The sequence below is a fragment of the Petromyzon marinus genome, chromosome 68 (assembly GCF_048934315.1).
Source record: "Petromyzon marinus isolate PM22_M1 ecotype Great Lakes invasive population chromosome 68, UKy_Petmar_22M1.pri1.0, whole genome shotgun sequence".
Classification (NCBI taxonomy): Eukaryota; Metazoa; Chordata; class Hyperoartia; order Petromyzontiformes; family Petromyzontidae; genus Petromyzon; species Petromyzon marinus.
Window position 1 is genome coordinate 8,523,972 of NC_133734.1, and position 24,409 is coordinate 8,548,380.

Consider the following 24,409-nt stretch of genomic DNA (forward strand, 5'->3'; position numbering starts at 1 on the left):
TTCTAACCCCCCCCCCCCCAAATGTGTTATTGAGGATATTGGTCGTGAAAGCCAACGTGTTAAACTTATTACCAAATGTCTGCACTCCTCTATGTATGTTAAGATGTCTTTAGTCAATGAATGTTTGTATGTGTGCATGTGGGAAGAATTTGGTCGACCCGCATAAAGCCTGCGCTTGAAACGGCGCTACACTCCATGCCATACAGAAGGGACAGACGATTTTAGTCCACACTTTGCAATACGGAGTTCTCCTGGCAGAGCCAGCTTGGGGCACGGCATCTGCTCGGCTCCTTCGGGAAGTGGGCTTCACAACATTCGAGCGGTCCCACCAACCCTCAGCTCCACAGTGCGGGATTACAGGCCACGTGCATAGCCACCACTGATATCAAGATGTCAAACTGCTACCGCCCAGCCACAGAGAAACGAGGAAACTCACCCAAACGTGGGCCCAAACATCCCAGCACAGTAAAGTGATGTTCAGATTTAATGTTTTTATTCATCACCACACACACATGGACCCTTGACCCACAATAAAATAGTATTCCAATTCACAGGTAACCCAGAACACAATCAAGTAATTTGTGTTAAAGTCAATTTGTTTAACCAGGTGAGAACTCAAGAGACCAGGATGAGTCTCGGCTGCAAGAGTGATTGCTGCTGCTTTTGCTGCTTCTACTGCTGATGGTGAACATTCTGTTGCTGCTGAAAATGCTACTATTATTATTGATGCTGTTGCTACTACTCCTGATGCTAACGATGATGATGCTAATGATGGAGCTACCACTGCTGATGCTGTTGGTCCTGCTGCTACTACTAATTCTGCTGCAGATGACACTTCTGCTGATGCTGATGATGATCGAGTTGAGTTGAATTTGAGTTTAACGAGGTGAGAACTCAGGAGATCAGGATGAGTTTCGTTGACAAGAGTGACCTGGGTCACAAAAATGAAAAAAATCAAAACAAGTCAAACCCATGCCAGCAATGAAGCAAATAGAAATCTCACCCAGAGTCCCGAGCACAATGTGATTAGCGTTCACACAAGTACACAACTGGTACGATATAATCAATGCGTCTCAAATCATCTACGCGTTGCTAAACAGCCTCAGACTCGAGATTGGGTTCACACCGGATTGGTGTCTCACGTTAAGGAGGGGTGCCGCGGTGGCTAGGAGATGTTAAGTCCCTTGCCTGGTATGCAGGAGGTCGTGGGTTAGATTACTACCGTGACAGCTGCTGTATATTTGGAGTTCGCGTTGTCATTATCCCTGTAATAACACACAGTGTCTGTGTTATTAATGCGTGTTGAGACAATATTAGTCGTGTTGTAGTGTAAGGTAGATCGTCACTCGAGATATATATCAGACTTTATTAAATAACAGACTTCAAAGTCAAGAGACAGTTCCAATTTTTGTCAGCAGAGGAAGGCGTTATCCCATGAATCAAAGGTTGTGGCTGGAGGTCAGAAGATAATTCAGACATTCAGCAAAACCAACCTTTATTACAGAAGATATTGGTGGCGAAAGCCCTCCTACTAGGTTTTAAAATGGCTTCTTTCTCTCTTAGCCCTGTAAAATAAACCTAGTTTGTGTGGGTGGAGGAGTCACTCAAACCCTGGTTATGACAAACATGTCATAGTGATGCCATCCCATTCCCACCCCATTCCCACCCCGGGTTTATCGCCCAACGAGCGAGTGACCGCGAGGGGGACGGCGCGCGTCACCCTGTAGCGTCACGTGACGCGTGTTCCCAGCACGCCCGCGGTGGAGCTCCGCCCCCTCGGCGTTGAGTGCTACGCGGCGTGCGGTGCGAGGGACGATGGCGTCAGAGAGAACCTAAAATCCCCCCACTCCCCCCCCCCCACAGTGCGCTAACCACCGCACCACAGCTCAACCGCACACTACACACATGGCCCTCTATACACTAAAGACAAAGATTCACCGCGTAGCCTTAACAGACTGTTGGGGCAAGTTCTGTAAGTAGCGAGTAGCAACTATGAAGGCTGGCACTGTGACACACGAGGGGGTGGGTGGCAAGCATCATGTCCAGACACACACAAAGACAAAGACACACAAAGACACAGGCACAATAACAAAGACACAGAAAGGCATAAACACACCAACCCACTCACCCAGACAAATATCCCACGTATATCCTTAACAGACTGTTGGGCCAAGTGTTGTTAGCGACCACCTATCAAGGCCGGCACGGCACACAAGGGGGTGGGTGGACAATACCACGACTGACCCGCCTTTGTCTCCCCAGTGGCGATGTTTCCACACCACACCAGGAACTCATTTGAGGCTGAGTCGACCCTAGGGACCGAATCAGATAATCGGCAATGGTGTTGGCGAACGGGTCATGGGCCTCTCGTAGGTCGACTCAGCCTCAAATTAGTTACTGGTGCGGTGTGTAAACGTTACCACTGGGGAGACAAAGTCGGGTCAGTCGTGGTGTTGGCCACCCACCCCCTCGAGTGCCGTGTCAGCCTTCTGAGGCGTTTGCTAACAGCACTTGCACCAACAGCCTGTTTAGGCTGCACGGTGGATCTGTGTCTTTGTGTGCGTGAGTCTGTGCGTTGTGCCCGTTTCTCTGCGCTGCTCACACTCCGTGCTCTCAGGACGCACGACTCAGATCCAGAATCCTCACTGAGTTACCACCCCACACACTCAGTGCGGGGTAGAGAGGCTGACTAAACGAGTGGTGGATGCAGTGCAGCAGCTCCATGGAGTCGGCGCGGTAAAACGACAGCAGCCCCGCCTCCCAGTGCAGGTGACACCCGACTCTCCGGGGAGGATCCCTCACCGGCACTGAGGTCCAGACACCACCATGAATCACGTACCAGCTGTTGTTGTTAACTTTATATAACACCCAGGATGAGTCGTTGTGTCCCAGCCAGCACTCGTCACGACTCCCTTTCCGTGCGATCGTCCCGTACGCGACTCCAACCACACAGCGCCCCGCCGCACCCCCCACGTCCACCTCCCAGTAGTGCTGACCCGACGAGAAGCTCTCTGAGCACAGGGCTTGTGGACAGGCATCAAAGCGGTGTGGGTGATCGGGGCGACCCTGGGAGACAGCGGCCCGCGTCACCGTCCTGAGGTCCGAGGACATCTGGAGGTTGTTGTAGGCCGAGTTTGGGTCCACAGTCGGTGAGCGTCCGTCTGCAGTAACGATAATCACAGTAGCCGTGGTAACAACAGCAGCACTTTAACAATATCACTCGTGCACTAACACGCACGTACACTACAATAGAGCAATTCATAATGAGCATTGTTACACAACGTTGTAGTGTGTGTAGCTAGCGGTGTGATGACATCTAACGGGCACTTTGTCAATCCACTGCCTCCCTACACCGTGCGGGTCGCGGGGGATATTTGACCATACTTCACCACGCCGGTCACCGCGCGTTGGCGAAGTCAGGCAGCGCGGCTGGCGAGAGCACAGAAGTACAGTACAGCGGTGCGTTTGTCTGCCCCGCTACCTGCTGCCCCACCACGTAGCCACGCAGCCTGTAGCACCTGTTAGGCAGGGTGGTGACTGCCCCACCACGTGACCCCGCAGCCTGTAGCACCTGCTAGGCAGGGTGGTGACTGCCCCACCACGTGACCCCGCAGCCTGTAGCACCTGCTAGGCAGGGTGGTGACTGCCCCACCACGTGACCCCGCAGCCTGTAGCACCTGCGAGGCAGGGTGGTGACTGCCCCACCACGTGACCCCGCAGCCTGTAGCACCTGCTAGGCAGGGTGGTGGCTGTCCGTGCGGGGCTTTGCGAGGTGCCAGGAGGTGGGGCGCTCTGTCCGCTAGGGCTGCACGATTTGGGGAGAATCTCTAATTGCGATTTTTTTCTGACAGATATTGCGATTTGATTTGCGATTAAAAAAATTGGAAATCAAGCTTCAGTTCGATATTCATTGTGTGATAGATTTAAAACACGTGATGGAGCATTACCACGTGATACCATCACAATATGAACTGCTCATTCTATTCTAATGCAAGGATGAGAACTTTAAAGATATGAATTGTTTCCAACGTGTATTCATTAAAATATTTTAATTTTAAAAGAACAATCAAACATGTCACAACTGTTAAGTTAAATAAATGAAGTCATCATAATAAAACACTTAACAATTCCAAATAGAAACTGACAGGACTTTTTAAATCGCAAAAAATCGCAGCCATTGCGATTTGCTAATCGCGTTGTTTATAATTGCGATTTCGATTTTGAATCGATTAATCGTTCAGCCCTACTGTGCGGTAGTGCCCGTGGGAGGCAGTGGATCACAGCAGCAGCAGCAGCAGCGTGGATATAAACACCGCCATAGCGTCCCTGTGTGTGTACAACAAACACAAACATCTCCCGTGTGTCACCTTTCACAGACTGTAGGAGCAAATGCTGTTGGTGAGCACCTGTGAAGGCCGGCACACGAGGTGGGTGTGTGATAGTGTAGTGATGTACACTGTGTGTGATAGTGTAGTGATGTACACTGTGTGTGATAGTGTAGTGATGTACACTCGTGTGTGTGTGATAGTGTAGTGATGTACACTCGTGTGTGTGTGTGATAGTAGTGATGTACACTCGTGTGTGTGATAGTAGTGATGTACACTGTGTGTGTGATAGTGTAGTGATGTACACTCGTGTGTGTGTGTGATAGTGTAGTGATGTACACTCTGTGTGTGAGATAGTGTAGTGATGTACACTCTGTGTGTGTGATAGTGTAGTGATGTACACTCTGTGTGTGTGATAGTGTAGTGATGTACACTCTGTGTGTGTGATAGTGTAGTGATGTACACTCGTGTGTGTGTGTGATAGTGTAGTGAAGTACACTGTGTGTGTGATAGTGTAGTGATGTACACTCGTGTGTGTGTGATAGTGTAGTGATGTACACTCGTGTGTGTGTGATAGTGTAGTGATGTACACTGTGTGATAGTGTAGTGATGTACACTCTGTGTGTGAGTGATAGTGTAGTGATGTACACTTTGTGTGTGTGTGTGATAGTGTAGTGATGTACACTGTGTGTGTGATAGTGTAGTGATGTACACTGTGTGTGTGATAGTGTAGTGATGTACACTGTGTGTGTGTGTGATAGTGTAGTGATGTACACTGTGTGTGTGATAGTGTAGTGATGTACACTGTGTGTGTGATAGTGTAGTGATGTACACTCTGTGTGTGTGTTAGTTTAGTGATGTACACTGTGTGTGTGATAGTAGTGATGTACACTCTGTGTGTGTGTATGATAGTGTAGTGATCTACACTCGTGTGTGTGTGATAGTGTAGTGATGTACACTGTGTGTGTGTGATAGTGTAGTGTTGTACACTCGTGTGTGTGTTAGTGCAGTAATGTACACTCTGTGTGTGTGTGATAGTGTAGTGATGTACACTCGTGTGTGTGTGTGTTAGTGTAGTAATGTACACTCGTGTGTGTGTGTGTGATAGTGTAGTGACGTACACTGTGTGTGTGTGATAGTGTAGTGATGTACACTCTGTGTGTGTGTGATAGTGTAGTGATGTACACTCTGTGTGTGCGATAGTGTAGTGATGTACACTGTGTGTGTGATAGTGTAGTGATGTACACTCGTGTGTGTGTGTTAGTGTAGTGATGTACACTCGTGTGTGTGTGATAGTGTAGGGATGTACACTCGTGTGTGTGTGATAGTGTAGTGTTGTACACTCGTGTGTGTGTGATAGTGTAGTGATGTACACTCTGTGTGTGTGTGTTAGTTTAGTGATGTACACTGTGTGTGTGATAGTAGTGATGTACACTGTGTGTGTGATAGTGTAGTGATGTACACTGTGTGTGTGATAGTGTAGTGATGTACACTGTGTGTGTGATAGTAGTGATGTACACTGTGTGTGTGATAGTGTAGTGATGTACACTCGTGTGTGTGTTAGTGCAGTGATGTACACTCTGTGTGTGTGTGATAGTGTAGTGATGTACACTCGTGTGTGTGTGTGTTAGTGTAGTAATGTACACTTGTGTGTGTGTGTGATAGTGTAGTGATGTACACTGTGTGTGTGTGATAGTGTAGTGATGTACACTCTGTGTGTGTGATAGTGTAGTGATGTACACTCTGTGTGTGTGATTGTGTAGTGATGTACACTCGTGTGTGTGTGTGATAGTGTAGTGATGTACACTCGTGTGTCTGTGTGATAGTGTAGTGATGTACATTAGTGTGTGTGTGTGATAGTGTAGTGATGTACACTCGTGTGTGTGTGTAGTGATGTACACTGTGTGTGATAGTGTAGTGATGTACACTCGTGTGTGTGATAGTGTAGTGATGTACACTGTGTGTGTGATAGTGTAGTGATGTACACTCTGTGTGTGATAGTGTAGTGATGTACACTCTGTGTGTGTGATAGTGTAGTGATGTACACTCGTGTGTGTGTGATAGTGTAGTGATGATGTCCACTCGTGTGTGTCATAGTGTAGTGATGTGCACTGCGTGTGTGTGATAGTGTAGTGATGTACACTCGTGTGTGTGTGTGATAGTGTAGTGATGTACACTCGTGTGTGTGTGATAGTGTAGTGATGTACACTCGTTTGTGTGTGTGTGTGATAGTGTAGTGATATACACTCGTGTGTGTGATAGTGTAGTGATGTACACTCGTGTGTGTGTGTGATAGTGTAGTGATGTACACTCGTGTGTGTGTGATAGTGTGGTGATGTACACTCGTGTGTGTGTGATAGTGTAGTGATGTACACTCGTGTGTCTGTGTGATAGTGTAGTGATGTACATTAGTGTGTGTGTGTGTGATAGTGTAGTGATGTACACTCGTGTGTGTGTGTAGTGATGTACACTGTGTGTGATAGTGTAGTGATGTACACTCGTGTGTGCGATAGTGTAGTGATGTACACTGTGTGTGTGATAGTGTAGTGATGTACACTCTGTGTGTGTGATAGTGTAGTGATGTACACTCGTGTGTGTGTGTGATAGTGTAGTGATGATGTCCACTCGTGTGTGTCATAGTGTAGTGATGTGCACTGCGTGTGTGTGATAGTGTAGTGATGTACACTCGTGTGTGTGTGTGATAGTGTAGTGATGTACACTCGTGTGTGTGTGATAGTGTAGTGATGTACACTCGTTTGTGTGTGTGTGTGATAGTGTAGTGATATACACTCGTGTGTGTGATAGTGTAGTGATGTACACTCGTGTGTGTGTGTGATAGTGTAGTGATGTACACTCGTGTGTGTGTGATAGTGTGGTGATGTACACTCGTGTGTGTGTGTGTGTGATAGTGTAGTGATGTACACTTGTGTGTGTGTGTGTGATAGTGTAGTGATGTACACTCGTGTGTGTGATAGTATAGTAATTTACACGGGCAATCCTCAAGGTGTCTGGATCTCCCTGCCTCAAGCAATAATAATGAATCATAAACATCTTAGCCCTAGTGTGTGTGTGTCAGACTCACACGCAGAATAGCAATAGCATGCTCACTCAATTATACACACGTATAGTGTTAAAAGAGCTCATGTAATAGTGATTTGCACTCATTTGTGTGTATGTGCTATATTTTAATGTGTAGTTATATTGATGTATGTTGCCGCGAGGCTCCCGGGGCCTTCGCTAAGGCCTCCCCTCCTTCCACTGGCTCTTCAGCAGCAGCAGCAGCAGCCTTGGGGCCCCAGGCAAGTCGCGACGCATCAATCGTACGGCGGCTCCCCTCACCTCACGCATCTAACGGGGTTAGGGTCCATCCTCGCGGGGTCATCTCTGGGGGGCCGGGCTCGGGCCCTGCACATTAGTGTCCATCTGCCGGGTGGCCCAGGCGGACCCGCCAGTGGAATGCACTTGCGCATCGCGTGGTGGCGGCCGCTGCCGTGTCCTCGGCGGTGGTAGGGTACGTGCAAGGGATCGAGGTGCAAATCTTGGTGGACATGGATGGTTTCTGAGTCCATTTTTCGGTTTCGGCCATGCAGCGTTGGGCCGTTGCGGCCGGTTCAAGGAGCTTGTGTGGCTGTGAATGGCGGCAGCCTTGGCATTTTGGGTCACATTGTCGCTTCGATCACAATTGGCGAAATTGAATTGGTGGGGCCCATTCTTGTCTCCAGGACCTTGGCACTGCCATGTCTCTTGGGGACTGACTTTTTGGCCAAAATGCCCGTGCGAATTTTTGTTGACCAAGGTTGTGTAGAGATGCCGTCGGGGGGGGTGGTTGCACTTTCTGCATTCTCCCACTGTACTGTCCCCCCTTGCCACCAGTGTGCGGGCCTTGACTAAGGTGTCTGTGACGGTTCCACCTGGGTCACAATTCCTACAACCCCTCAGGCTGTGCAGACCATTAAAATTGCATTCCCCGGAGGCAAGTATCCTCTTGTCTCCCTCCAATTACTTTTCGAGGTCGGACGAGTAGGTAGGCGCCTTGACGGCCATGTCGGCGGGCCAGGACCCCTTTTTACAGGTCCTAAATTCGGGGCCCTTGCCGATCGTCGTTCCAGCTGGTGCCGTTTTAGCGGACGCTACCCCGGGCCCCCCCTCCCGATGATGCTAGGCCGGCTGGAGAGTTTGTGGCTGGTATGTTGCACAAGGGGAGGACCGACGCATCATGGATCGATGTGTTGTGTCACGAGTGGCTCCACGAACTCATCGTGAGGTTCACCAATGTGTTTAGCCAGAGTAAATTCGATCTAGGTCGCACCACTCTCCTGGAACAATCACATAGATACGGGAAACTCGACCCCTATTCGGCTAAATTCATACCACTTTAGCCCGGCGGAAAAGGATCATGTCCGCTCCGCAGGTGACGAGATGTTGGCAGCGGACATTTTCTCCCCATCCACTAGCCCTTGGGGTGCCCCCTTTGCGCTAGTCAAGAAACGGGATGGGAGTCTCCGTTTCTGTGTCGACTTCTGTAAATTAAACAAGATCTCGGTGGCTGATGCATATCCATTGCTTCGCATGATGATTCCCTGGACGCTCTCTCGGGTGCGCGGTTCTTTTCGACCCCAGACTTGCTCTCGGGCTTCTGCAGTTGCCACTGGACGAGGCCTCTAGACCCAAGACAGCGTTCCGCACACCCCAGGGGCTGTTCCAATTCAATCGGCTTGCTATGGGTCTCCATTCGGCCCTGGCCACCTTCCAGCATCTCATGGAGATGGTCTTGGCGGGGCTGCAGTGGAAATCTTGTTTAATCTACTTGGATGATGTTATTGTTTTCGGCCGTACGTTTGACGAGTACTTGCAATGCTTTGAGGCAGTGTTCCTCAAAGTGTGGGCCGCGGGCTTGAAGTTCAAACCACAGAAATGTCATTTATTGCAACCATCGGTGAAGTATTTGGGACACATTGTGAGTGCGTCAGGTGTTGCCATGGATCCGGAAAAGACAGCTTGTGTCCGGACGTGGCCGACTCCTACATCTGTCGTTGAGGTGCGTAGCTTTGTTGGCTTCGCATCGTACTATCGTCGGTTCGTCCGCGATTTTGTGACAATTGCAAAGCCACTGCACGCACTCTCTGCCAAAGGTCAAAAGTTTTGCTGGGGGATAGAGGAGGAAGCCGCTTTTGTGGCACAAGGCACGGCCTTGGCGGATGCGCCGCCCCTGGGGTATCCGGACTTCTCCAAACCCTTCCTCCTCGACACCGATGCCAGTGACACGGGCATTGGGGCTGTCCTGGCTCAGGTGGTCGATGGGGTTGAGAGGGTTATTGCCTATGGCAGCCGTGTTTTGTCTCCCACTGAACAGAGATACTGTGTGACCCGGAGGGAGCTGCTGGCCACAGTGTTTTTCGTCCAGCTGTACAGGCCCTATTTGTATGGTAGGCGGTTTACCATCCGGACCGACCATGTGGCCCTGCAATATTCCCTGAGGATTGACCAGCCTTCGGGTCAGCTGTCCCGCTGGCTCGAGGTGCTCCAGGAGTACCCCTTCGATGTCATCCACCGGAAGGGGACTCAGCATGGGAATGCGGATGGCCTTTCCAGGCTGCCTACGGACGGCGGGTGCGCTTGTGCCCTGGGTTCTAGCCGCGGCAAGGCCCCAATGGACACGGCGGCCCAGTTGGTTGCATCGGCCGAAGCGGCCCCCCCTCCGGGTGTGGTGTTGCCTGTTGATTTCGGCCTGGGACTCCCCTGAGAGGTATGGTCTAAGTTGCAGATGGAGGATTCCTCTGCTGAGGCTACGACGCCGTGTTGGGCCAAATGCCCGGAGCTCAACTCCGTCGGCTGCCCCGGTGATTGCCGTGCATGACGGCTTCCTCATGCATTGGGATGCCCAGTTGGAACATTATTGCGTGGTTGTGCCCATTGGCCTGCGAGGTAAATTGACCCGAGCCATTCACAAGGAACTTATGCACCTGGGCTACAATGAGACCTTGTTGACCCTTTAACGGGTCTACTATTGGCCACGTGTGGAGGATGACGTGGCACTAATTTTGAAGGGTTGCCACGACTGTGCACGGAGGAAGGCCCCAGTTGGCCAGGATCGGGCCCCGCTGCAGTCCATCCGGGTTTTTCGTGTCAATGATTTCATGGCACTCGACATTCTGGGGCCATTCCCCGTATCCCAACGGGGCCACAGGTACCTCTTGGTGTGAGTTGTGTACCTCACACGTTGGCCTATGGCGTGGCCTCTGATGGACCAGTCGGCCTCGTCCATCACTGAGGCATTCGTACAGGAGTACGTTGTTGACAAGGGTGCGCGGGAACAGCTCTTGACTGATCAGGGGCGGAACTTTTCTTCTCGGGTGCTCAAGGAGTCTGCGACCTTCTTGGCACAAAGAAAATCTGCACCTCGACCTACCACCCCCAGTCCAACGGGATGGTAGAGTGCTTGAACCGCACCCTCACATCCATGCTGTGCCACCACGTGAGTACGTCCCAATCGGACTGGGACCTGTTCATTCCGGGGGTTCTGGCCATGTATAGGTTGGCACCGCATGCCTCGATAGGGTTCTCCCCTTTTTATTTAATGTATGGCAGAGACCCGGAGCCCCCAATGCATGTCCAGCTGGACTTGGGGCCTTCAAAAAATGCTCACCAGTGCCTGCCCCAATGAAATTCGCACTCGACTGGCTGCGCGAGGCACGGCAGGCGACCTTGGATAATTCGGCCAGCCGGCAGGCGGCTAACGAGCGCTTGCCCAAACACCAGGCTGTCGGCCCCCAAGTACCTGTTGGCACATTAACCTTAATTGCATCGCCCTTGGCAGGGCCCTGTCGAAGTCATAGAAGTCCGCCGACTGCAGTGCATCCGTATTCAGTTGGGCCGCCGCCACTGGATTGTGCACCCGTCTCGGCTCAAGCGGGTTGTACTGCCTGGCCTCACCGATTCATCCCCACTTCAGGAGCGGCCGGCGATTGATGCATCCGACAACCCGGGCCGCACGGGTTGTTATGGCGCGAGCGATGCCCTGCCTGTGTATGCGCCTGCAGAGCCCCCGCCAGTAACAAACAGCGACACCTCACCAGGTGGATGTACCGGCGACGGACTTGACAGCTGCCAGTACACCACCGGTTCCGATGCCCGACGTTGCACGGGGAAGCGGGCCGGCATCACGCACACGCTCGCGGGGCGTGCGGGTACTGTGACGGCCAGTGGGGCCATTTATTCGTCCCCTGCCTTCCTTGGACACTTTTACAGTGTCCCATGTGGGGACTGTTTCCAAACTTTAACTTGTACCATGCTGCCTAGTAATGGTTACAGCCGGTGTAGGCTGATTCTTTTTCATGGGGGGGGGGGGGGGAGGCGGGGGGAGGGGGTAATGTAGAAGAGTAGTCGAGGACATTACATCACGCTCACCTTCTGGTGCGGTGACGTCCGGTAGGATGACGTCACGAGCAGTGACGTCATGCATGGGGGGCGGGGCGATGACGTCATGTCTCCGTGGGGTACTTAAGCTGGAGCCCGTGACATGAGCGGATCGTAGCAGGAGCCCGGGAACGTGAAGGGTGGAAGTTGGGACCCAGGGGTAGGGCTGACGGGGAATAGGGGAAATCTAGCATGAGGGTTAGGAGTGGCTGCTTTACCCATTCGGCCGATTTTGGTAGAGCCCTCGGCTGGCACAGTGGGAAGAGCCCGGTAAGTCAGTGTGTTAGGAGTCCCAGTACCCTATCCCTGGGGAGAATTATATTAGCCCTTAGCCCATAACTGGCATAAGCCCCTAATAGTCTCTTAGCGTAAGCCCCAAATAAACCCTTGGCGTAAGCCCCTAAGAAGATCTGCCTCTGAGACGTCTTTGCACTATAACACATGTACAGTGATACACATGGTCAGCCACAGTGATAGCCCAGTGTGGCTCTGTGAGCCTCGGGAATTAACACCCAATCCCAATAATCCTTGAGGTGCCTTAGAAGGGATATAGCAGCCTCAAGCAATATTGATGAATCCTAATGCTGAGTTAGCCTGGCTATGCACCTCATGCATTAACAATTAACCTTTTGCATTACAACGGTGATGTAGTCTGGCTCTCGTCTGATGATGACATCCTTGACCGAGAAACCTCCTCTACTAATAGATTCATCTGCCACATTGGCCAATGACATCCTCGCTCAATAATTATACACTCGCACCTCCGATTAGCATGGTTGGCTAAGTGCGGTGGGAAACAAGTTTAACATACCCGTCTAGTATTAATAGAGCACCGTAAGAGCGATTTACACTCATGTGTGTGCACTATACATTAAAATTTAGATAATTCACTACCTGTGTAACTGTAACGTATCTTATGATATGAAGAGTGATAAAATTATCACCTGAGCCTGGAATATGGACACTGAACCCTACGACTTATAAAAGTTGCTCGAGCCTAAATGTAACAGCCTGGAATAGGAATGATGAATCCTGACATTCCAAAACGAGACTTATTCTGCTTCTGTGAGTCTCAGGAATTAACACTGAGTCATATGCATCATGATATGACACTGACATTGATGCCCTCGCTTTTGGATGAGAGTGAACGAAGTGCTACTAGCAATAGAGGGTTGTGTTTGTTGTGCAACGATTGGAGACTAAGCTCAGCCTAGACTCACAGCACATGAGTACATTGACTATACTGGGCATCAGTTAGAACTGGGCATTGAACCCAGGACCCTAGTATCTGGAATCAGTTGTTTCAATAGCCAAGGTCTCCCCTCCACACTGGGGCAGGAGTGATGAACTCACAGACGAGAGGGAGCAGTCTGCCCATGACTCTCTCAAGGGAGCAGATCGTGGGGGTGTCCAGTGGAGTAGGAGCTGGGGGCGGAGACTTCTTAGGAACCTTTCCCCTGTGACAAGATTAGCAAAAAACAATCAGCATCACCACACACACACACAGCATCACCACTCACGTACAGCATCACCACACACACATCATTACCACACAAACACACAGCATCACCACAGACACACAGCATCATCATACACACACAGAGCATCATCACACACACAGCATCACTAGACACACACACAGATTCACCACAGACACACAGCATCATCATACATACACAGAGCATCATCACACACACAGCATCACTAGACACGCACACAGCATCACCACACACACACACAGCATCACCACATGCAGACAACGTTTAAAATGCAGCATCATTAAATGGAACCTGTGTCCCACACACAGCTCATGCTCCATAAATAGTCCTTGTGCAATATGCAGTCCTCTATTTACGCAACATTAGCATGGTAAAATAACAGTGTTTACCGAAAGAAAACGCATACTGATGGCTATCTGAATGCAGAGTCACACCATCACCCCTCACAGAAATCTGCTCTTATTAAGATGCTCATTCATTGAGCTAAGAAAGTGTCAGATGGTGATAGTCTGAGAAGTGAAATTGAACATGTTAAAGAAGCGCTGCAAATTAACGGTTACAATGATGCACAAATCAATAGGGCATTGAACACTAAAACCAAATCAAGTAAGAGCACTGAAACTGCCCAAGTAATTAAAACGATTTAAATACTGTACATTGCGGGAGTAACTGATAAACTAGATAGATGTTTGGAAAAACAAAACATCCGAGTCAGATTTGGCATGGTACATAAAATAATATCTGGTACAAAAGATGTATTACGGAAGCTATCAACAGAAGGTGTGTACAGGATTAACTGCACGTGTGGTAAATGTCATGTTGGGCAAACAGGACGAGACTAAAAGAACATCAGAGAAACATTAAATTATCCATAATACAACTGTCAGCAGTAGCAGAACACGTGTGCAAGCAAGGATACTCAATCAATTTAATAATCTTGAAGTTTTGTGCAAGACTAGCTACTACTGGCCAAGACTAATTAGATAATCTATCGAAATTGAAAGAAATCAAAATTCTTTAACTGTTTGGATAGCTTCCGCCTTAGTGCTGCGTGCAAGCAAATCTTCAAATAATAAATTATTTAAATGCATGTCTACAAAGGGCAGCGTACTTCAGTAGGGATTACCGTTGATAGGGCTATTTTAATAAACACAATAGACAGGAAGGTCAAGTTCAAAGGGCTCGCATAATGCACATGCATAATGTATGTTGCCTTAGTAACCACGCCCCCCGCCCACACATTGTGCGAGAGCGCAGCTGCGTGGTCAACACATCTACGCCTTTATATATGGAATAAAACAGTAAGATTTCTCCACAAATCTGGCTGTCGCTTGATGAAGCTATTTGTAATTACTGGTGAAACGTCGTCCTCAGATTGTAAATGTTGTGGCTTGGCTCGGCTCTCCAACACACCGGTGTGCTGTACTAGTCACGAATTGGCATGTTCTGTTTACGTGACAACCCTTACTATAATCTTTGGTTCTTTCGGTAAAGTCACGTAGGTATTAAATAAAATAAATCACGACGTTTTGGGCGCAAAATAAGCGTCCATCATCAGGTGGGAAAGCATGGTCTGCTGCTGACGTAGACTGTTTTAAAAGGTTTGAAATAGGTGTAGCTCAAGGGTTATAAAGCAGTGACCGGGGCTAGTTATGTTAATGTGAGAAATTAGCATGTGATTGTAAGATATGAGAGCGGCCTCCTACGACGAGGGCACGGAAGTGGCTATGTTAATGTGAGGGATTAGCGTGATGTTAATTTGAGAAATTAGCATGTAGTTGGCTGTGTCGGGTGGTAGTGGGTTTTAATGACACATTTATATATTTACGTGATCTAAGCCAAAAAACTCTATAATAGACTGCATGGCCACACGCATCCAGTTTGTAACACCCACTCAATATAAACAGCCGATGTTCCACATACAGATAATCACAAACAGCACCAAGCACACACAGCAAATTGTCCATATCACAAAGAGCATCATTACACACATATGTTTGTGTGTCTATTTAGCTTCTTTCGCACCGAACTTAGCCAACCATGCTAATCGAAGGTGAGGGGAATTACAACAAACTAAACACAAAGCAGTTCTAAAGAAACGAGCTAGGATAGTATCGTTTAAAGCAATTCATCAGAACCACCTGATGTTAACTTTAATGTATGCAACAGGGATTCAAATCACTATCCAAGTAAACTACAATCACAACGGTGATTAAAATCACTGTACAAGTAAACACACAGCTGAAGGCTCCCACACTGCACCGCCTCGTGGTGCTGGTCTGTGATGGTTGAGGTTCTGTACCTGCGTGTCTCCTCCAGGTGCCCCTGTGGGATACAGAGAGATACGTCACTGTGATGCTGCCTCCATTCGCTCCCATGGCATTGCTCGAGTTCTCTCTGCGAGTCCCATAACCGGAATATGAATCCCGCATCTTTGCTAATTACCCCGTGAAGGCCAAATCTGTATCCTTGGTTAATAAGTGAAGCGATCTTCTCAAGACCTGAGCATATCAACCCTTTAGCCAGGGTTTGAGTCCCCTTCAGCCTTGGGCAGTGCTCATTTCCCGTGGCTTGAAACAACCTCTCAAAATGATAAGCAATGTCTATTTCTGCAGAGGAAATTCATGTCTGTATATTAAAAGTGCTTGAGAGTGGATATCAAACACCTGATAGCAACAGAGCAACTGTTTATAAAAAGTCGATTAAATTGCATAACATCAGGTATTTAGAATTGAACTTTATCTGAATGTTATCTTCAGGGTAATATGTGGAATTCTCTGCAGAAAATGCGATAAGGTACATAATTAATTTAGATAGATAGTGGAATTTCAAATGAAGCCACTATCGTGGTAATGGGAAATTATTATTGTTATTGAAGCTGTGTTCTCATGTTCTGAGCATCTAAACCCTAGGGCCAGAAGCCTCTCTACTGCTGAGGGCTCTGTCAAACTGGGGCACTCCCCCTGGCTTCGCGAGCGATCTACCTTCAGGAACGTGAGCGAGTCCCTCTCCTCCTGCAGAGTGCGGAGGCGCGCGGCTGCTTTCTGCAGCTCGCTGATCTCGTGCTTGTAATGAGCGATGTTCTTGTCGATCTGGGACAGCAGCTCCTTCTCCTTCAGTTCTGCGCGATGTAAAGCCACCCTCTCGTCCTCATTCAGTGCCGTTCTCAGGCGGGTGAACTCAGCTTTGATTCGCTCCTTCACCCCAGTCATAGATCCCTGTCGAGCGACACGGATTCTAATGATTGACCATTCCCCTCTAAATTTCGATTTAAAGCTTTCGTGACTGCAGGGATTCATATTCTTGGTTCTTTCGGTAAAATCATGTAGAAGGGAAATAATAAATTAATAAAAATAAAATAATACAATTTTCACGACGTTTCCCCTCTACATGAAGCAGTCCCCCTCCTTAGCTTCCTTTCGTTCGTCTCTCAAAGTTCACCCATTCCCTTCCTCTCCCCTCACCCCTCCCCTCCTTCCCACTCCTCCCCTGCCCTTTCACGACCCCTATGTGCCCTCTGTTACTGTCACGGATTTATTGGCCCTGCCGTCTAACTTACTCTATTGTTACAGTTTTTGTTTATAAAGCGCCATGAGAGAACGCACTCTATAAATATAAGATAAGATTTTCCATGAGCCATGGTTATTATTTTTTATTATTCTGCTTGTTTGCCCAGAAATATCTCTCTTGTATGTATGTTGAAGTTCTTTTGCACCGTACATAACCAACTTGGTTGCAAGCATATTTTTGCAAGGTCCTGCCAAGTTTTGAGAGTAGAGGGCAACGCTGTTGCTTTGTGGTATTAATTGAGTAACTTCTCAGCATTGTGAAGTTTGGCCAATACCAGTTAGATTTAATGTTCTTTTAGCTGCCCGGTGCTTCGCTCATTTTTGTGAGCTTCACTCCTCTGCCCTCCACTGTTGCTGGATGGCGACTGCCTCCAACTGCCCAGGAGCGTCCTTCATGAGCATCCTCCTTCACAGAGGCCAATCTTGACATTGCTGGTACCGGTCATCGACAAGTCCACTCAGCCCCACATCCTCATGTACCACATCAGCTCCGTCTCTTTTCTAGCCCATGCTATGCCCGTTTATCCCCCTCTATCTGGTCAAACAAAAGCTTATTGGGCATGCGTGGCACTGTGGATCACGCTGTAATGTTGCAAAGGCTAAAATTGCTACATGTTTCGGATTGTGCAATCAAGTGGATTCGCAACGACTTATCTCACCGATTTCAAATTGTGTCCATAATGGGGGACTGACAGGACCCCGAAAACTAAAGGAGTTCCTCAGAGCTCTGTGCTTGGCCCTGTTCTGTTTTCTTTCTATTTCAACAAGAAGGCATCTCCAATCTGCACTTTGACATTTACGTTTTTGCTGATGACACAGCCCCAGCATCTACAACAGGGCTTCGATGGACTTCAACTTAATGCCCTAAAACTGGTCCTCAACATTTACAATTTGCTGCATAGACATGCCTCTCGACATGTCAGCAAACGCCAATTAAGATAGCACTTTATTTCAAAATACTATTAAGGCCTTTAATTTTGACAAAGGTACATTTTTACAATTCAAAATTTAATTCAATATTTAGCCAGACACCTTCTGTTTGTCTGAAACATGGTTTACCTCACATATAAATCCTAGCCTAATGAAATTTACGGATATAATAATTTGTGATTAGACAATCAAGAGGAGGTGTGGTAGTATATGTGAAAATTGACCTACGTTGCATACAACTTTCTACTGTAATAAACCCGGGCTCTTTTGAATATATTATGGTCACAATTTATTCTCCAGTTAACCAACATTTTGCTCTGATGTGTTGCTATACACCGCCAAACAGTAAAATATCAAATCAATCTCTGGATTAGATAGAATCAAACATTATTTTCCCATTTGATGATGTCTGCAAATAGGTGAAGCTCTCATTGAATCACTCATTGACTACTGTGATGCTGCTTATAGATCCGATCCTAATGAATCATTAAACCGACTAAACCAGATTCATCATTATGCTCATCGATTTGCACTGGGTGGACCACACAGGACCCACCATTGTGACATCTAATTAAAAATCCAATCTCACTTTACTGGATCCAAGAAGAAATCTACAGTGGGCCCTGTTCATCCACAAAATCCTGATTGGCAAATCTACGCTGTACTGAGCTAATTCATTCATCCCATTGCCAAATCCAAGAAATCTAAGGCGTCCATCTAATTGCCTTTAACTATCCAAAGAACAAACATTGGAATAGGTGACAAAGCCCTTGCCATTGCAGCACCAACGTTTTGGAAAAAAAAAAAAAAAACCTTGTTTCCTTCGCATCATAAATATTACTTCAAAAAATATTCTGAAACCAGGCACGTTTCGTACACAAGGGGCGTTGGGGCGCTGCCCCACCAATCAGCTGGAGATGAGAAATATTTTTTCTACTACAAATACTTTTCTCTAAATTGTTTTGTTGTGTTGAAAAATATACATAAAATGATTCGTTCAACGTGAATTTCCTAATGAAGATAACATTTTAAGTTGTTTATATTAGAAACCGCTGCAACGCCACAGTCTGATTTGTGCCTCAGGGATATCTCGGGATGGCTGTGAAGGCGTCCGAGTGAGGGCTATCTCTTCATTCATTGCGATTAGTTTCTAGAATTTTATCCACACCGTTTGAGACCCATTCAGGGTGGTGAAAATGGCGCCCATGGCTCTAATGATGATGTCACAACGCTAGGTTGCACTGTGCAAATGTAGCAGGTCACGGCCTACACATAGGTGGGTGTATGACGGTATGTGGCTGTTATTGTACAGTATGCGGTGTCTTGGTTTCCTGGGCTAATTCGTTGAGTCGTGTCAGCTGATCTTTAATTGTACTTTAGGCTTTTGGCAGTGTCAAAGTCTGTATTTTGCACGTGGAGATCAATCGACATATTCTGATTGAGTATGGTGCTGAGGCTCTTTAGATGAGTAGAAAACTGCATCCTGGAGTCTGCGACCACCACACCTGATCCTCCCACAAATGTTTTCGCCTGCAGAACCTCTGATTTTACTGGATTAAGCAGCGTTTCACTTCGTGCAAACCACATGTGCATTGCTGACATGCAATTTTCAAAGTCACCGAGGCTCTTCAAATCTAACTTTTAATTAACTGCGGTGTAAAATTGTCTCAGCATATAGATGGAACTTGATGTCATACGATGAGATGACATTGGCGATTGGAGAGACATATGTTGAAAATAGGAAGGGCCCGATAACGGACCCCTGTGGTACACCAACTAGACACAGCATAAGCGATGACTGTTCATCACCCAGCTTCACGAACCGTGATCGACTTATGTAGGCATGACTCCACCCACACCAGTGCCATACCTGATACACCAGCGTGCTCGTGTCCCGTGGTGGAATAATGCCTTTGATCAACGCCTTTGGTCAACCCTAACTTTTACACTCGAACTCTATAATCTATTATCTAGAACCTATAACACTATAAACTATGACACTTTCATCATGTGCTTCTATTAGGATATTTTATCTCCTAGTTAAATAAAGTTTAAGTTGATTTTTGTTTTTATCGGGTGAGAACTCAAGATTTCGAGAGAGTCTTATTTTCTTTGGTTCTTTCGGTAAAGTCACGTAGAATGAGAATAAAATAATAAATTGATAAAATAAAATAACACAATAATATTCTCACGACGTTTCAGCTAGTCACTAGCTAATCACTCAGTTATTTCAATGCTAAATTCGCCTAGTTATTTCAATGCTAAATTCTCCTGTTTGATTTGTACTAAGTGCCTCGGTGAATGTGTATGGTCTGACTTTAACGTAGCTATTTCTGTGAGCAGTTACAAGCTAATCACTCAGCTATTTCAATGCTAAATTCTATGCTAATTCCATTGTCAAGGGGTGCCTCTGCGGATGTGTATGCTTTAACTTAGCTATTTCAATGCTAAATTCTATGCTAATTCCATTGTCAAGGGGTGCCTCTGCGGATGTGTATGCTTTAACTTTTAACATAACTATTTCTGTGACCAGTCACAAGCTAATCATTCAGCCATTTCAATGCTAAATTATATGCTAATTCCTTTGTCAAGGCGCTTTGTTCCTCTCACACAGCTTAAAAGGCCGTGATCTGAACGTGGCTCTTTCACTCCAGCGCTGTCCTACCAGACAGTCTCGTCCCTTCACCTGATGAAGGCCGCTTGTGTTGTGGCCAAAACGTCGTGAGAATATTATTATTTTATTTTATCAATTTATTATTTTATTCTCATTCTACGTGACTTTACCGAAAGAACCAAAGAAGATGAATCATTGCAGTCACGAAAGCTTTAAATCGAAATTTAGAGTCTTATTTGTATGAGCGGCCTGGGTCAAAAGAATTACGAAATAAAAGAATAAAGCACAGCAACGAAGAAAATAGGAATCAGCACGAAGACAGCCACGTCACACGATAAATTAAACACACTGCACGAACATAAATTAATGCAAAGTAATAAACTCCCTGCAGCACAAGGTCGTCTTGTATATATTATACTTATACTGGTCTTACCATCTCACCGATAGCGAATGTTTTTAAGTTATTCAGTAAAATTAAGTGAGCATCTTGGCTGGAGGCACGAGATATGAACATTTTTCTTATAAAGTTGAATTGAAATTTTTTGTTCACATTTCAAGCACTCGTCACCATAATGATTCAATTTCCTGTAGATTTATTAGGGATTTAGTGACGGATGACAATTCTACGGAGTTGGCCTCACAGGGAGAGTCACAGACTCCACACGGTGGAGGTCACAGGGTCACAGAGCTGACACGCGGTACCTGCACGTCCCTGCGAGTGGCCTCCATCCGTTCCACAGACCCCTCAGCCTCACTCCTCTTCTTCTCCACCGCTCGCGTCTCCTCTCTGACTCCACTCTGTAAGAGACAAAGTCACCAGAGGAGACTCCACTCCCTGAGTGACCCCCTCTCATGCCCACTCCACACGGAGCCACTCCACAGTGGTGGCCCTGAAATGCCCACCAGAAGAGTGGTCAGGAAGTCAGACTAGACTGACTGACGAGTATACAATGCAAGAGACCACAGAGAGGGAATCAACTCATGGTGATGTTTGTTTTATGAGATGTTTCTATTAATCCCAGTAACACTGATTATTTACATGGCTCATTGTTATGCGCAGTGATGGCTTTTACCAGCTCGTGTGTGGTATCATTCACTCCTGAGTGGTTCTCACTCCCTGAGGGCCTCACCATCCGTATCTCATGCACATCCTCCAGTGTGTTGACATCATGCCCTCTATGGTGCCCTGCGATTGTGCAGACTGTGCAGATCAGGCTTTCGTCCTGCTTGCAGAAGAACCTGTAGGGGTCTCCATGCTGCTGGCATCTTCGCTCCTCCAGGCTGACAATGGGAGCCACCAGGACGTGGTCCATCAATCTCGGGTTGTTCAGGTGAGGTTTCAGGTGAGAGTCACAGAAGGAAGTCTCACACCTTAGACAGGTCTTCACTGCAGGAGTCTCTCCATCACCACAGGTGTCACAGAAGACAACTGCGGCCATCCTCTCTCCAACTCTGAGCTGCTCCACCAGGTTGGCGAGCGCCACGTTCCTCTTCAGCTGGGGCCGCTCAGGGAAGGCCGCTCGGCACTGCGGGCAGCTGAAGCTGCTCGCTCTCTCCCAGGCACCGTCCAGACACCGGAGGCAGAACGAGTGTCCGCAGCTCAGCGTGGAGGGGCACTCAAACGTGCCCAGGCAGATGGGGCAGCTCAGCTCACTGTCTACACAATCACTGGGAGATGCGCTCGCCATAGCTTTACTCGGACTCAGTTGCTCGCCGCGGCTCACGGAGGAGCAATCGCAGCAGCAGCTCACACAGGGGAGACGAACAAGGAAATTGAACTTTACTTCACCTGCAGTTAAGTTATAAATACCTTTAGACACGCCCTGGAATGTTCCACACGGTGGCCGTGCTCACCTGTGTAGACGTGGCGTTATAGACACGCACTGTTATAGCTAAAACTGATTTTTGTGATTAGTTTGTTGTCCTTCCCCTGCACTTCGAATTAGCATGGCTGGCTACGTATGCTGTGAAAGAAGTTCAACATACATACATAGCTTTGACTGGTCTCAAGTGATATAATATTTCTACAAACAAAACCCAGCAGCAGCATCAGCCAGGCACACAGCGATAATGGTTTGTCCCACAGGCTGATTGACCGGCTCGGGTCAGGATGTGTGCATTGCACACAGTGGAACCGCACCTTGTACAGACATTCTGATGTAAAGATTAACTTGTTTTTTTCCCATCTGTGTCTTTTTCCATTTTTTTCTTGCAAGGCCTGTTTGTTTAAGCTTCAAAGTCTGTAATCGTTTTCAACCTTTGTCAACTAATATTTAACTACTGGCTTCATGCGACCTATGTTTATCTGTGAAATATTTTTTTGGTTATTTATTCCTACGACACCGTTTTATTCTGGGTGGATGGTGGTTGTATGTATGCTAATCGTAGGTGTGTAGGTGGGCGAGTGGGTTAGTGTGTGGGCGAGTGGGTGAGTGGTTGGGTGAGTGGGTGGGTGAGTGGGTCAGTATATATGTTGAACTTTTTTCGCAGCGTACGTAGCCACTCGTGCTAATCGAAGGTGCAAGTGGGTGGTGGTGGAGGTTGAGTGAGTGGGGGGTTATTTGGTGAGAGGGGAGACAGATGGGCAGGAGGATGGCGTGAAGGGTGGACGAGCAGGAGGTGATGGAGGGAGGAAGGGTGGCTGGGAGGGCGTGCGGTTGAGTGCTTGGGTTCCTGGGTGGGTGGCCTCACGCATTACCACAGCGAACAACCCCTGGATAAACAAACATCGTCGTTCATTTAAGCTCGTTATCGACATGACTTTCACTGTATATTTTCCTATTATGTAAAAAAGAGGTTTTAAATCTTCATAAAATAATGATATTTTCATCACCTATTGTTAATGTTAACATTTTACATCTTGGACTCGCTGAGTTTGGCGAGTTCTATATATATTTAAAAAATGACTTGGCCACAAAAGATAGCTCAACGACAACGTGGTTTATTACGTTAACATTTCTAGCAGCCAAACACTCTAAACGCACGTTTCTAAGTGTGTGTGGTGGGGGGGAATTGGAGGACCCGGAGAGAAATCCAAGCTACCATGGAGAAAGAGACATGCAAACTCCAAGTACACGTATAGGCGTCAGGGTCGGGATCGAACCCATGCCCTCCCGTATACCAAGCGAAATAGTTAACATCTTCCAGCCACCACAGCGAAATGTAAGTAATCGCAGCGAGATATAAAAATAATAACAGAGCAACGACAACAAGGAAACGAACTGATTTCACCTGCAGATAAATTATTAACACCTCGAGACGTGCCCTGGAATGTTGCACGCGGCAGCCCGTACTCACCTGTGTAGGCGTGGCGTCACATTCACACACACACAGTGTCAAGGTTAAAGAGTCGCAATTGATATATTTTTACAAAACCCCCACGGTAACCATGAAAAAGATGATGGTTTGTCTTACAGACTGGTTACACCGGCTTGGGTGAGTCTGGGGTTTTCACGGTAAACCGCACCGTGTAAATTCTTATTTAAGCTTTTAAATTGTCGGCTTTCGCGACCAAAATTCTTCATTAAACGTGTTTTTGGGTTAGATCGCATAAATATAAACGTGTCGTTAATCCGCCACCACGCGACACATCCAATGAGTACAGTTTGTCACGTAAACAAAAACACATTTCGGCTCGGGTGAGCTGTAAGTTCGTATTTAATGTAAAAAACAGATTCCCCTATAAGCAAGGAGTTCAGAAACCAAAATAACAAAGAAATATTTTTTCTTGTTTTTTACAGTTCGTAAAGTTAAATAAAAAACAACCATCTAATTATTTCAAGAGCCCCAATGCAACTCGGTGTGAGTCCGAGAGACGGTGGTGGTGGTGGTGATGAAAACGTCTCACGAAGCAGCCGTCCCTCAAAGAGCCGATCGCCGCTTCGGAGCCGCAGGTGGCAGACCCCGTGCCCTGAACCAACTGGCGTGGCCGGCAGTAATAATAATTTAATAAATATAATTTAATTGGACCTTCATAAAAATGACAAAGATTTAGCGATTTTTTTTACATTTGTATCTATTAACATCTTAATTATTAAATAAGTTTCCTACTGACAC

General features: G+C 47.3%; 1 protein-coding gene across 1 annotated transcript; it reads right to left on the reverse strand.

The window, feature by feature from the left end:
• Window positions 1-462: 462 nt before the first annotated feature.
• Window positions 463-23,150, reverse strand: LOC116956988 (E3 ubiquitin-protein ligase TRIM11-like). Its single transcript, XM_076054918.1, has 6 exons — window positions 21,484-23,150; window positions 21,056-21,151; window positions 16,225-16,458; window positions 15,543-15,565; window positions 13,095-13,198; window positions 463-3,161 (listed from the first exon to the last, which is right to left on the reverse strand). The coding sequence occupies exons 1-6, from the start codon at window positions 22,039-22,041 to the stop codon at window positions 2,614-2,616; spliced, it is 1,563 nt and encodes a 520-aa protein (XP_075911033.1). The 5' UTR covers window positions 22,042-23,150; the 3' UTR covers window positions 463-2,613.
• Window positions 23,151-24,409: the final 1,259 nt, after the last annotated feature.